Source organism: Rhamphochromis longiceps, linkage group LG4 (genome assembly GCF_057381845.1).
Source record: "Rhamphochromis longiceps isolate RC_006_pf linkage group LG4, R_longiceps_female_GT1.1, whole genome shotgun sequence".
In the NCBI taxonomy this organism is placed as follows: Eukaryota; Metazoa; Chordata; class Actinopteri; order Cichliformes; family Cichlidae; genus Rhamphochromis; species Rhamphochromis longiceps.
Genome location: NC_140560.1, coordinates 1268114 through 1282469, shown reverse-complemented (window position 1 = coordinate 1282469; position 14356 = coordinate 1268114). Strand labels below are relative to the sequence as shown.

General features: G+C 38.5%; 2 protein-coding genes across 2 annotated transcripts in view; both read right to left on the bottom strand.

The window, feature by feature from the left end:
• Positions 1–14356, bottom strand: part of LOC146670758 (NACHT, LRR and PYD domains-containing protein 12-like) — a 266232-nt gene that overhangs the window by 206538 nt on the left and 45338 nt on the right. The gene's annotated exons all lie outside the window — the stretch shown is intronic.
• Positions 3247–14356, bottom strand: part of LOC146670757 (voltage-gated potassium channel KCNC1-like) — a 102678-nt gene continuing 91568 nt past the window's right edge. Inside the window, exon 5 of the mRNA XM_085402828.1 lies at positions 3247–10489. Coding sequence (XP_085258954.1) covers positions 10476–10489 — 14 coding nt within the window. The 3' untranslated portion in view covers positions 3247–10475. The remainder of the gene's footprint in view (positions 10490–14356) is intronic.

The window sequence follows — 14356 nt, the reverse complement described above, 5'->3', positions numbered from 1 at the left end:
AGGTAACAATGGGCAATGAGGAAGTATGAACTGGTCCTGCGGTTTGGGGAAGGCCTCGAAGGGGACTGGCAACGGCTCCCAGGCCGAGCAGATCCCCATGTACTAACGAGAAGTGAATGAAGGAAAGGAAGAGAGGAGAAGAGAGGGAAAGGGGAGTGGGAAGGGGGGGGCATGAAAATGAGAACAGCAGGTATTGGTGAAGGGGGGCTTTTATAGCCTGAGGCTGGAGTGGGCGTGAAAGAGGAGTGGTCCCACTCCTGAAATTCAGATAATATCTCCACAACAAACTGGTGGAGAATAACAGACTTCAGTCCTCACATACACAGCAAAATGAGTAGATGCAACAGGTCCAGAGAAGCCTGAGAGGGCAGCCCAGCCCAGCCATCTCTCACAGCCCTGAGAGATGGCTGTTTGCTTGTTGATATTCCAGGCTCCGCTTCCCTTGGTAATCTTCTAATTTATGGGTCATATATCAATTAACAGTATCCTCTGCTCTTATTCATAATCACTTTCATCACTCACCTGGAAGTCACTGCCCTGAGTGCTCCAATTGCCACGTGGACCACTGTGTGCTTCACCCCCCACATCTTCTCAAGTTCCTCTCTCAGACGTTGTTATTTCTCTAGCTTGGTATTTCTCCAGACTGCATAGAGGGTCATTAACACTGCCCAAAAAATCTTTGGCTGCCCTCTGTCACCCCTGGAAGCTATCCCAGTTCTCCCTGTCCCAGGGAAACCAGAGCCATCACAGCTAGGTATCTGATCATCAGCATGGTGTAGGTATTGATTGCCTTGATCTTGTTCTTTCCATTCAGCTGACTCCTCAGGACTTGCATTACTCTCTGCAGGGATTTGGTTGTTGCGGCTTTCCTAGTGGCTTCTTCATGGTTCCCGTTTGCCTGTGGGATTCCCAGACTACTTTCCCTCTCTTTCTTACCACTCGGCAACACTTCTCCAATTCGATTGACATCCCAGTGTCGTTGCTGTAGATCCTCAAGTGGTGGATCTGTGAAGTGAGGTTTACTCTATTCACTCTTGGCATACAGCTTGATGTCATCCATGTAGAGGAGGTGGCTGACAATTGCTCCATTTCATAGTTGTTATCTATAGCCAGTCTTGTAAGAGATCTCATTGAGGGGGTTCAGGCCTATGCAGAACAGCAGTGAGGAAGGGACATCTCCTTGGTAAATCCTGCAGTTAATGATGTCTTGAGCAACTGGCTTGAGTGCCCTTTAGTTGTTGTTCGGCACATGCCCATTAAATACAGATAAAGGCTCTTAGTAGTGATGCGCGAATTATGAACGAATCGTTCAATACTCGAGAATCACTTTACTGACTCATGAATCATGATTCACAAGCCCAACTAACTCACTGACTCATCCCTGTTGCTGTTAGCAGCAATATATCTAGCTTATAATTAAAATTTTGGAGAAAAACAACATCCAGTATCTTAACAAAAAAATTTCTGCTCTGAACTGGAAGAAAAAAACCCTGAGTAGAAGCTCACATCAAGACAATAGCTTCTCGGTTCACAGTAGCATCGCTCAAATGCTAACAGCACATTTGAGCTACTCACCCCCTCCCTTCCTGTGCTGAATCGTAAGCCTAAGCGAATCACTCAGGACTCACTAACCCCCTCCCTCCTGTGCTGAATCATAGAGCGAGCGAACGAATCACTCACTCGCTCACCCCCTCCCTCCTGGCTCACAGCTTCTTCTTCTTCATGGTTGGCAACCAATGTTAAGGCGCATTTCCGCCCCCTGGCTCACAGCTCAGTGGACATTTAGATGAGAAAATATATATTTAACACATTTAAGGAAAATACTAATAAAATAAAAATACACAAAATAAATGTTTATTTAGCAATTTTGATAAGAAATAGCTTAATTTTAGAAATGTTTTTGCTCTTTTTTTCTATATAAAATAGTTGTTTTCTTTTAGAATCACTCATCTTAGCAGTAGGATTTACATGAAAAGAGAAACAAATTAAGTTTGAGTGAAAATGTACATTTTTTGCACTCTCTGGTCAACTGACTCAGTGAATCAAATGACTCAAAAAAGCCGATTCACTTTGGTGAGTGACTCATTAAAACTCAATTCAGTAAAAAGAATCAAATTTACCATCACTAGCTCTTAGGGTCCTGTTGATCTTGTACAGTTTATGCATTCCAGGATCCAGGTATGAGGCATAGGTTTTCTCGTAAGCAACCCAGGCGGTGCAGAGGTTGGTGAGCCTGGCCTCGGAGTCTGTTCTATCTAACAGTAGCTGGTGTTTTGCCCCTCTGGTGTTCCTGCCTAATTCGTTCTGTGCCCCGCTCATGTACTGAGCCATATGCCTGTTCACCTCAGCCACTATAATGCCTGATAGGAGCTTTCATGTTGTACTGAGGCAGGTTATTGGCTGATAGTTGGATGGGACCTGTGGGGATCATCTGGGATCAGGACTGTCCAGCAATCAGTTAGCCATTCTGGGTATCGAATCTACTAGCAGCTGGTTCATTTGTGCAGCCATGCACTCATGAAGTGCAGTCAGCTTCTTCTGCAAGTAGGTGTGCATCATATCAGGGTCTAGTGCTGTCTAACTCTTCATACTGGAGACCCTTTCCTGGATGTCAGCCAGTGTGATGCTCACTGGGAGGTTGCTGTGGTCTGCTCATAGATTCACAAGCCACTGAGCATTGCTGTTATTGGTTGCATACTTCACCCATATGCTCTTCAAATATTGCTCCGGCTCCAGTCTTTTTTTTCATGCCACTGAGAGTACACCTTGGCAGGCTCATTAGAGTGCAGCTGATTTATATACCTCTTCAAGTGGCTGGCCAAGGCTGTGAGTCTTTGCTTGGCAATTGTCCCGAAACCAGCTACAGCTGCTGTCTGCTAGGCCTCATCTTTGTAGTGGACCTTTAGACTACTTTTGTTATTGGTGTTATTTGTTTTGGGTCCAAAAAACGAACATGAAAGCAGCCAGAACGCTAAAGTTCTAAAATATAGTGTCCAAAAAGCAAACGGGTGACAGCACAGTGGCTATGGCAATCTTGTATCTACACATTATGCTGTAAAATGTGACATGAAGATGTGTGCGGGAATGACAAATAATCATTAAGAAAAACAAAAAACAGGACAAATGTAAAAAATTTTGGCATTTGCTTTTAATTCTTTTATTAACTTTTTTAAATTATTTTTTTTATTGTTATTTTGTTTTTAGTATTATTCTTTTTTAAAGGATGATCTATCAATTCGGAAGGAGAGCTGCTCAGGCAAATCAGCATTCACAGCATTCACACTGTTTGACAGCAGTTTTTTTTTTCACAAATGTTGAATTTTCATAGTTTCACCTTTGTTCTTTTACATGTTTCAAAACTAGAAAAAGGTAAATAATTAACATTCCATTCAGATATATTTTATACAGTTCTTGATTCTTTTTCTCTTTCCATTGCAGTGACAACAAAATCAGATCCAAGATCAGCTTTTTAGAGTGTAACTAATTCATTCATGTAGGGAAGCCTCTCATCTTTCTGTTGCAGTCATCTTTCTTAGCTCTGCCTTTTCACTATCAACAAAAAAGCAAAAAAACAAAAAACAAAAAAACAGAAAAGTGGAACTAAAACGACCTAAAGCAGATGCAGTTCTTTAAATAGTAATAGTATTTTAGCTGCTGATGTCTCATCATGAGGACAGAAACACAGAGTTTTGTGACAGAGTCCACCCTACCAAAAGAGACACTGACTTTATTTTTTTGTACTTTCATGTTCAGAGACATCTGAATTAGGTGCATCAACCATCTAAACCACATTTGTCTTCAGATAGTGCTGCTGCCTCTGTGGCTTATAAATTACAGTATTATATTATTTGTTGGTTATAAAATTTCTTTTAAAATCTGACACAAAAAGTAAGAAAATAGGACTGCTTTCTGTCAAAGGAGGGGAGGCTTCCCTTCACCAGGTCATTCACACTATGTTAACGTCATTATTTTGATGTTTCTCATGCATGCATTTGGAATTAACCTCCAAAAATATAATACAAAAATACAGGAACAAGGGATGCAAAAAGAAAAAAAAGCTTCTTCTTTAAAGTAACTGAAGGAAGGCATCAGGAAAGAAAGAGAACAAAGAGGAGAAGACGTTTAAGATAGAGGAAAGGCAAGGCGCCTGGAATGGAGATGTTGCTGCAGAAAATATGGGTTGAAGTTTTAGACCTTAACATGCTAAAACTGACACAAAAAGTTCTCCATGCTAAGCATAAAAGCCTATTTCTTTTTTATCACTGTTTATGGTTTTAAGCTAGTGGACTTAATTATCCAAATAATATAGCCTAATGGCACTAGGACTGAGTAACTAACCATGGTAAGTCTGTTTTTACCAGTTTATTTAAAAAAAAAAATCTAATAAAGCTAGACCAGTTAATACAGCCGGTGTACAAAAATGCTACATCAATTCTAGCTAGTCAGATCGTTTGAATATAAAATCTAATTTTGTTCCTTACAACACCCACATATAATTTCAGATCACTTTACCCAGACTTGGAGAGCTAGCCAAAATTCACTAAATATCCTGTGAGCAATCAAGCAAATAGCTTTGGAAGTGGTGATGGTGTATTGACTTTACTGACTGTCAGAACTGCCGGTGTCTTATCAGTTTGCTGGTAAGCTGTCGATCTGTTTGCAAAAAAACCTAAATCACTATTGTATCCTGATACTGTCTTTTATTAGGCCTATTAATTCATAACAAGCCTGTAAGCTACATGGTGTACACGACACCCCCAGTTCTCAGAGTGTCACAGACACCAATATTTTAATGCTTCAGAAAAGAGAAACCACCACAATGAAGATTTTGGAATGAACATGTCTTCATCTTGTCATATGATCTTTTGACTGACCAGGCCAACATAGAACCTATTTGCTTTTCCCTCAACATAGACTTTTATTTGACTTTGTACTTCTTCTCTTGCACACTTAATTCGTGATACTTTTTGAACTAGCCAAAGGGTGCTTTCAAGTAACCTAATCCTCCAAAACTGATAAGGGTGATATTTCTTTGTCTATTTGTTATAACACTTTTCTACTTTTTAGAAACATGTCAGCAACCTCGTTAATTCTCATTTCCATGCAAGACTGGATGTCAGACTGGCTACACTCATGAACCATACTGAAATGAAGAGAATTTAGAATCTAAAGCGATCCATGTTTTCTCAGTGTTGGCACTCGTAATCTGAATTCAGATCATGAAAGTCATGTATATCGGTTAGATTTGGTGAGACAAGCAAAAGGAGTTTCACCACAGTGTTGCAAAAAGAAAAGTTTATCTAGTCCAGACCTAAACTGTCTTAATAATCCTGCTAGCTCAGCCTAAAATGTGAAAAATATTTATGTAAACTTCTGCTCTACATGGGTTAAACTTTTGCACACAGGACCTTTTACCACACCTGAGCCCTGTCACACCACTCACTTTCTAATTTTGTGTTCTTCTAGGATGGGGCCAAATGTACACTACACATTGAAATTTTAACCCATGTCTCAGCCCTGCTGGATTAACTAACCAAAAACCTGACTTAGCTAACTACTTAAAATACTTGTATAGGCTACAAAATTCATTATGGTTTGGGTTTAAAGCAAAAGTAGCACTATTGGCTAGTTAGTGGTCCATCTGGGCACAGGGACATTGTCTAGTTCAGTCTGCAAAGCATTCCTGTCGTACATGTTTTATACACAAACACCTTAACACCTACATATGTACATAACTGGAAATCCTGAAAAATAACATAAACCAGGGAGCCCTGTTCCATTATTACTTTATCCTAAGAACTTCCTACGTGTTTCTACAATCTAACAGTCTTTACTGGCTTTTAATGCTTCATTATGTTTTTAAGTGGGTTAGTGGACAAGTGGTGGCCTGGTTGACAGAACATGGCTGATGAATTATGGGAGTGGTTGGCGATGGTGATGAGGTGATGGGGTAAAGCTCACTGTGATACAGGTTTGTGTTCATGTCCCAAAACCTTCCGAAGCATTTTTTCATACGTGTGGAATGGATTAGACATCATTTTGGAAACACCGAAAAGCAAAAATTTAAAATATTCACAAACTGAAGATGTCAGAGAACCAAATATCACAACAAATTTTACTCGTCAAAGACCCATTATGCAGTTTTTGGACTCGTGTTAGTTTTGGAATAGAATCAAAACTATTCCAAGACTTCAAATAAAACATCAGATCACGTCTCCAGTGAGTACAATTGGCATAAGTTTTAAAAACTAATGGATGGATGTTTATCTTGGTGTAGCTACAATACAGTACATAAAATCCTCTTGTTCATTTTGACACGGCTGAAGCTGAAGTAATATACAGTGTTAAGCAAACAACTGATCTAAAACACTGGAACCAATTCTTCTTATCCCATGCAATATCACTAAAGTCAGAGATGCTAGCGCATTGAGTTTAGTCAGAAAAATCTACTTCAAGCCTCCAAGTTAACTTCCACAGAGCCACATGTACTCACTGAATTCCTCGGATTTAGTACTGCAGCATCCTAACATCCTGATGTTTTGATAGAATACTATATACCTGAGATACCCTGGGTTACCACCAAAATTAAGAATCACCATAAATTATGTTGAAAAAAGTAACATTTATTATAAAACATATTGTTATCATCATCCATAACCTCAGCTTCAGCTACCATGGCTGCTAAGCAATAAATGATAAATGTATTGTTTAAATGGATATATACATACATTTTTATTAATCCTAAATATCACAGCAGTATTTCCAAAGCAGAGTCTTGCTATTGATTAGCAAGGCACGGAGAGCAATAATCTAAAGATATAGTACATAAATTCAAATCTCTCAGGATAACGATCAATCTTTTTTTTCTACGTGGCCTCTAATTTTAGCTCTGTGGCTCTTATATAAGCAGACAGGTGAGTTTAGCGACTTCAGCTGAAAGTGTTTGCTTGCCTTCAAATAAACAGATTTTTTCAAATGTTTCATTTTTGACATTTTTCATAGGAAACATGTTTTTCATTATGTTTTGATTTGACGTTTGGTGTCCTACTGTATGTCTGCCATAGAATAAAAAATCTACTCACAGAATTTGAGGCCTCAGGCATCGCCATGTAAAAGCCCACTCCTACCCCTCCATCTACCCCAGTCAGAATGCAGTCAGACACTTTAAAGAAAATAAGAAGGTGAACATGGTCGTCTTTTTCTTCTGTTAAAGTTTTGGGCCTCTCACTGATATTTTTTAACTTTATTTATTGTCTCTTTTTTAGTTGTTTTTAGTTCTGTTTTGTCTCTTGAGGTGATTTTTAATCTCTTTACAGTTATTATGAGCCTCCAACTGTCATTGTAGTCATTATCATCATCACTGTAGACTCTCTGGATCTATTTGTGGGTAAGGGGTGTTCTATTTGTCTTTTTAGTTATTAAAATCTCTCTTTAGTTGTTTTGTACGGCTTTGTAGTTGCCTTTTTTGTCATTTCTTTGACGTTCATGAAATAAGAGATTCTAATAATAATGTAATGCAGCTCAGGAGGTGGAGCAGGTCATCGACTAATCGGGAGATTCAAACCCTGGCTGCTCTAGCCTGCATTTCAGATATACTTGGGTGAGATGATAACCTCAACTTGCTCTTCACTGCATCGATCAGAGTGTGAATGTGAGTGAATGTTAGATTAAAACACTTGGGCATGGGAAAAATACCTTCTGTTATCAGGTGAATGAGGCATGCTGTATAAAGCGCTCTGAGTGCTCGAATAGAAAAGCGCTATACGTATGAACCAGTCCATTTACCCAGCATCATGAGCAAAAATCAATGTATAATAGAGACAAAACAGAGCAATTCATATGAATGAAACAGTATAAAAATGAGAGGCACAATTAAAATCCAGATAATTTAACAAACATATTTCTTATAATAATCTTTTTTCTATCTGTCAGAGGAGCATGTCTTACACTTGTGCATACTCTGCTCCTACAGTGTTTCACCAGACTTTGTTTGACTCAAATAGTGTATTTTGGCACAATTCTCTTTAAATATTTCAAACAACAGTTTTCCCAACCTCTTTTTACTTATTAACTTGTAGCCTAATTTTTCAGCTGGTACACTATTTGCTATGACAGCCTACTAAAGATATCATAAATGGACTCATCAGGCGAGGTCATTAGTAGCCAGCACCTTTGCAGGCTGTTTTTTTCCAAAACTATGGAAACTCCAGGTATAAGTTTTATGAAATGGGCTCATGGATAAGAGTAATATAAATGTAGTGATTACATATTTCATTCAGCCAACAAATATTCAAATATGCAACTTGAGAAACTCCACCAAGGTATTTCTTTTTCTTTTTGTCCCTGAACCATTGTGAAAATTAAAGAAAGAGGTTATTCCAGATCAAGACAAAAAGATACACCAAATATACCGAACAGTGATGATGGGGTTGTGTATTTCTCTTAAAGAGTCATTTGTCCAATGACTACACCATGAAATCAAACATCTGCAGATGACATCTTTCAGTGTCTGTCAGACTGTCCCCCTCATCAAGTGTGAGGCATTGTGTACCTTTTCATCTGATGAAGGCATCTGATCAGCTTGGATTACTTTGAGAGTATGTACAAACGAACAAATAAAGCAACAGTAGACCTTCTCCTGAAGTAACCTGAACCCCACACCTCTGATGGTTCTTTGGAAGGTCCTCAAGACCTTGGAAGCAATATTTAGGTCAAGGACAAAGTAACTAAAAGAACAACGTAACCTTTTCAGTTTGACTGCACAGGATAATGACATCTTTGAATGGACAACTTTCAGTCCGGAAACAGCAGTGATTGTAGAGATTAACAGCTAGGGACTCTACTAAGAGGCTTCAATAAGAAGAAGAGATAGTAATAATAAGAAAAAGGCAGAATAGCAGCCAGGTGAAAGGTTGAAGCAATAGCAGAATAAATACTTGCAAAAGTTGAAGAGGACTCCTCTTGGATTTAAGAAAGCTATATTATTGGGTGTCCTAAGACATCTTAAAGAGAACTACACAGGGTTCACCTTTTTTTTCTTAATGGTGTTTTACCATGTTAATCAAATGGATGAAATCGTTATTCCTACACACTTATCTGTACGCATTCTATTGCATATAACATAACATTATTACATTTTCACACACACACACAAAAAAAAAAACAGTTTCTAGCCCTGTTATTCATGAGAGAAAAGAGTGACTTGCAAAAGTCATGCACATTATTCATGCTGATAAACAATGTCAGAAAAATGAATTTCTAATTTGCAATCACTGCCATTTTTTGTCCCTCAAATAGTTTGTAAAAGATGTTTTCCTGCTCAGTTTCACACCTCCAAACAGATATGGTGTGTATGGTCTCCTTTTTCTCTGGGAGGAGGGTGCTCATCCTCCTCCACCATGTTTTCTTAGCTCCTTAGCAGTAAGTAGTTAAAACGTATCTTGGATGATAGTGATGCTACCATTACACTAACAATGCTGAAAGAAAAATTAACTATGCCCCCCTCCCCCCATTAATACAGATTTCCATGCAGATTTTCTAAAGGGGAGGAGCAATAACAATGCAGAGATGCAGTTAAGGGTGGCGGGGGTACTCGGGTAAGATACCATAAAATCTCAAGAAGGAACAAGTGAGAAAGAGGGCCTATCCCATGGCTGTCATCAGTGATGCCTGAAGACAGCCATGTGACCTTATGGCCAGTTTAGTGCCTTTGAGTGTTTCTGTTCATCTCAACTAATGCATCCATCCAAGTGTCTGTAGTCTTTGGGTTACATCATCCGAACTAACATGCTGATGTCTTGCTGAATTTCAAGTCCCCAGATGTTGTCTCGATGCCTCCTGGGAGATTCAGCTAGTATAAAACATAAATGACTGTGTGATGTGCATATAAGTGTGAAAGCTGCTGTTTTTTGATATGTATGAATTGACTTCAGCTTGCTGTTTCTCAGCTGAGATTAACAGGGCAGCCTAGCAGTCGCTGGACATCGTGATAGACTCCCTCACCTTGCATAGTGCTTTGAGTGCCAAAATAATGGATGATTCCTGGGAATCAGTCGCAGTTTATGCAGTCTCTTGAAAAAAAAAGGTAAGTAAAGCAATATGACAACTAAATTACATAAAATTGTGACTAAAACACCGAAGACATCCAGAAGACACGAGGTTTCCACATACAAGACCATCGGGCAGGAAGCCCTCTGGCAGCTCAGCTGAGAGAATCTATGTAGCCATTCGCTCTGGAAATCAGTTCAGAGGATGTGAAATTGTTTGGTCTTCCAAGTTAATATGGCTTACATTTACTAACAGCCACTTTCTCCATTAGGTTGCATGTGATGATGGAACTGTGAACACCATTGTTGTTCTTCTCTTTCTCTCTATCTCCCTCCCAGTTTCTACGGTGAATCCCATCAGCAGAGACAGACGAGCAGCAGTTTACAGTTAATAGTTTTCCTCTTCTTGTAGAGGAATGGGTGAGTTTGTTAAAAACTCAGCACTGAAAGGGAAAAAGAAAAGAGAATTTTGTGAGGAGATGAAGTAAATATGTGACACCAGATCTTGGAATAGTCAGTGTGGGGCATCAAAAAGCCTAAAGGCAACAAAATGTGTTAAAGAAAACAATGAAAATGGATGAGCTTTCCTAGTCATTTCTTTCAATGTCTTTCTTATGTTTCAGATTTTATGTGGACCAAATATCATTTACTCATTCATTGTAATGATGCTAATGGCTAAGTAATGCTTTCTTTGCTTTTGGGGTATTTTGGCGACACCAGCAGTTCAAACTTATTCCTAAACCTTGAAAAATGGTATCACCATGGTTACAATAAATCCTTGATTGAATTTATATAACTGAATATACACACACAGCAACTACCAGATATAACAGTAAGTATGTAACTGGCAAACCTGGTTTTATGTTAATATGATTGTTGTTAAGAATGAAAGAATTATTGTGGGTTATTGTATTTGTCAATAACAATTAATTTAATGTATTTAAAGACAAATATCAGTGTCAGAGGAAAAACACAATGATTGCTAAAAAAGAAAAACGGCATTTATCCTAAACTGATTGGAACAGAAGTTACAAACTAAAGTTGTGATTTTAAAATATTTTTCATTGAATTCTGCTGTACTTGCACATATAATAATCCTTTCCAGTCTTTGAGAAAATTTACAAAAATATAGGAGGGGCAGAGAATTACTGGACTAAATGACATAATTAGTTCCACTTTGACCATTTTCAAAAGTATCACGTTAACAGAATACATCGTGATATGTTTTTCTGTAAAATCTTTTACTTTTGGTGCCTAGCGCGCAGTTTTCTGATGCAGGGATTTGAGCTGATATTTATATCCATGCTTCTGTTGCTGTTTTGTTTGCTTTCCTACACCACTCCTGTTTTACGATGACTAAAACAAAGAGCAAACTGCTTCTGGGTGATTCTCCCAGACAGCCTCCTGTTGGACCTTTTTTGGGAAAAAAAAGACCTATAATAATTATTTCTCTAATGTCTTAGTCCAGTAGATGATTACTTACATATTTCAAAAATACAATTTCCCACCTCAGGCATTATTAAGCATTCATTTCTCACTAAACTTCACTTTGACTTCAACCCTAATCCAAACAATCTGAACCATGAGTGATCATGATTTATACATTCTTGGAGAAACAATCAGGGACATTATGATAGTCTTGGGGTTGATGGGATGAGTAATATTTCAATATGATATCAGTTCAGTTACCAAAGAAATATAAGGCTCAGCAACAATGGGAAGGGAATTTATTTGGATCTTTAAGGTTCAATATGTTTTGGATTTTTCTTAAAGTTTTCTCTCTTTTTTAAGTACATGGTTGAGTTTTGCTTTTTCTTGATACATTTTGAATTTAACTCTTTTTACCCTCCAAAAATTGTCAGTTGCCTTTCCTGTGGAAAACTAAGTACACCCCATGGTTCAGCACCTTTACAACAACTTTCAAGCAGCTGTAACTTAAAGTAATTGCCTTTATCAGTCTGTCACATTGTTCTCGGGGAACTTTGAACCATGTTTCTTTATGGTGTTGCTTAAGTGTACTTAGGTTTGCAAAACCTTGATTCTTTTCCTTTTCAGCCATTCTGATGTTGGTTTGTTGCACAACCCTATTTGGGCCAGGATTTAGTTATCAGACATAAAACCTTGACTCTAAAATACTTGCTATATACAGTGGGTGGGGCAATTGTTTGATCCCCTGCTGAATGTAAAAGTTTGTTTAAAAAGAAACGGACATTCTCTAATTTCTATGGTCATTTTAATTGATTGAGACAGAATATAAATCACAAATCAAGAAAAACTGCATGACTTATATTTACTTCTTCTTTAACCTCTCCTTTGTTGCCTTGGTTGCCTTGCAACATTTTCCAAACTTAAGATGGGTCTGTACGTGTGCCTTCTTGCAAAGGAGGACCTTGTAAAATATATATCTGCTATGAAATAGGGTAAGCACTTTCCGTGGACAATCTTGTCCCTGACAGGTGGTGGAAAGGTTGGAATGAAATAATCTGATTATGTGGATAGTTATGCTTTAGTCACATAAACCGAAAGTAGGAGTATCTGTCATTTGTTTTGATTGATTGATTGATTATAATCTGTTTGCCACAACCACCAACACAACCAATTTCTGGGAGCAAGAACTCTGCCTTGACTGTAGGCGATCAAATATTTATTTCATTCAATGACATACAAATCATGCGGTGTGGTCAGTCTCCACTTTGGTCTGTGCATCACTTTATGTGATCTGTTCAGATGCAACTTTGCAAACCTAAGCCATACTTGTCTTGATGCATGCTCAATCATCCAGGTAAGGAAATCCCAAAAGGCTGATTCTGTTGACCTGAACGTAGCGTTTTCAGTGGGAGAAACGTTTGGTCATTCATCCAAGTGACTTCTTCTGTGGTCATTGATTGATGGCCTTTGATCAATGAGCTTTGATCAGTGGTTGTTGATCAATGGTCATGCCAATGTGCATATTAATGATCAAGGAACTGACCTTCCAGCCATTGTTCCTTCAGTGGTGCTGGTTTCAGTCGTTGTGTAAATGTGCTGTTTATAAGGTTGGGGAAACAGTCAGCCGAGACTGAAGAAGTCACTTGGATGAGTGACGAAATCAACTTTTTGGGCAAAGCCACACACAGCTTTTTCCTGCCAATCATTACACGCCATACTTTAACTTTTAATCTAACAGAAGCCTGTGGAGTCCGACATGTATGTCTGTATTTGCAGTTACTGTCTTTCCTTTTTGAAATGAACAAACACTTGAATGCTCCAGACCAGCAAATTGAGAACATTTTATAAAGGTGGTCACGCTGTTGACACTGAATCGGATTTGATTAGCAGCACCTGGCTGTTAATTACTACTTAAGCAGAAATCGGTGTACTTAGTTTTTCACATGACTGTATCGTATATCTCTCACTTAAGTCGCTTTTCTCCTTTTCCTTGACTCGGTGTCCCTTTTCAACCTCACACATTCGCTTGGAATTTATTTCTCCATTCTCTGTGGATCTGCATTCCTTTTTGCTCTGTATTGTTTTTGCCCCTGTGCTGCAGATTTTTTAGTGTAGTGTAGTCGCTGTGAGAGTTCCTTTAGCATTACCTATATCTATGTTAGACAATAGAGAAAGATTTGTTTATGTTTGATCTCCAGTGTTGGCTGTAAAAAGTTGTTTGTACATTACGGAAACTGAAACCTGACACATCAACGCAAGGAAATAATAGCCCAAACACACTGAAAAGCAAAGGAGAAAAAAAGATTTCATCACAAAGCTTACAGAGTCCAGCCAACATGCAAGGACACTGATACCACAGCATGAATGTCACACATTTTTCTTTCTGTGACCCACATACACACAGATATGTAACAATATGCAGAGGTCTTCGAGGGGACTATTTACACCTCTGATGGAACAAATACTTATACGACAGACAAGGAGCTGAGAGACACTGAGCTCGGAGACTGAAAGTGAAATTGAAGAGATTCAGCGCTCAAAGCAGAGGACTGCAGCCAATCAGGACTGGATTGGAATTCAGACTAAGAACTGAAAGCAGAACATCTCAGCTGATGTGTCCCGCAAAGCACAGACCAGACCTTGGCCAAATAACAGTAGTTTTGGAATTTTTAAAAATGAATCCCACTTTAACCATCAGACATGCAGTGTTTGCCTTATTTATTAATTTGGCCGCAGTTTGGCCAAATGACAAACTATAAGTCACCTGCACCTGTGTGGGATAGAATAAGCCATAGTTAGTGTTCACAAACACTCTTTGACCCAGGTGTGGTGCTCACAAAGGCTATGAAAAAGAAAGATGAGAAGAACACAATATAAAAAAA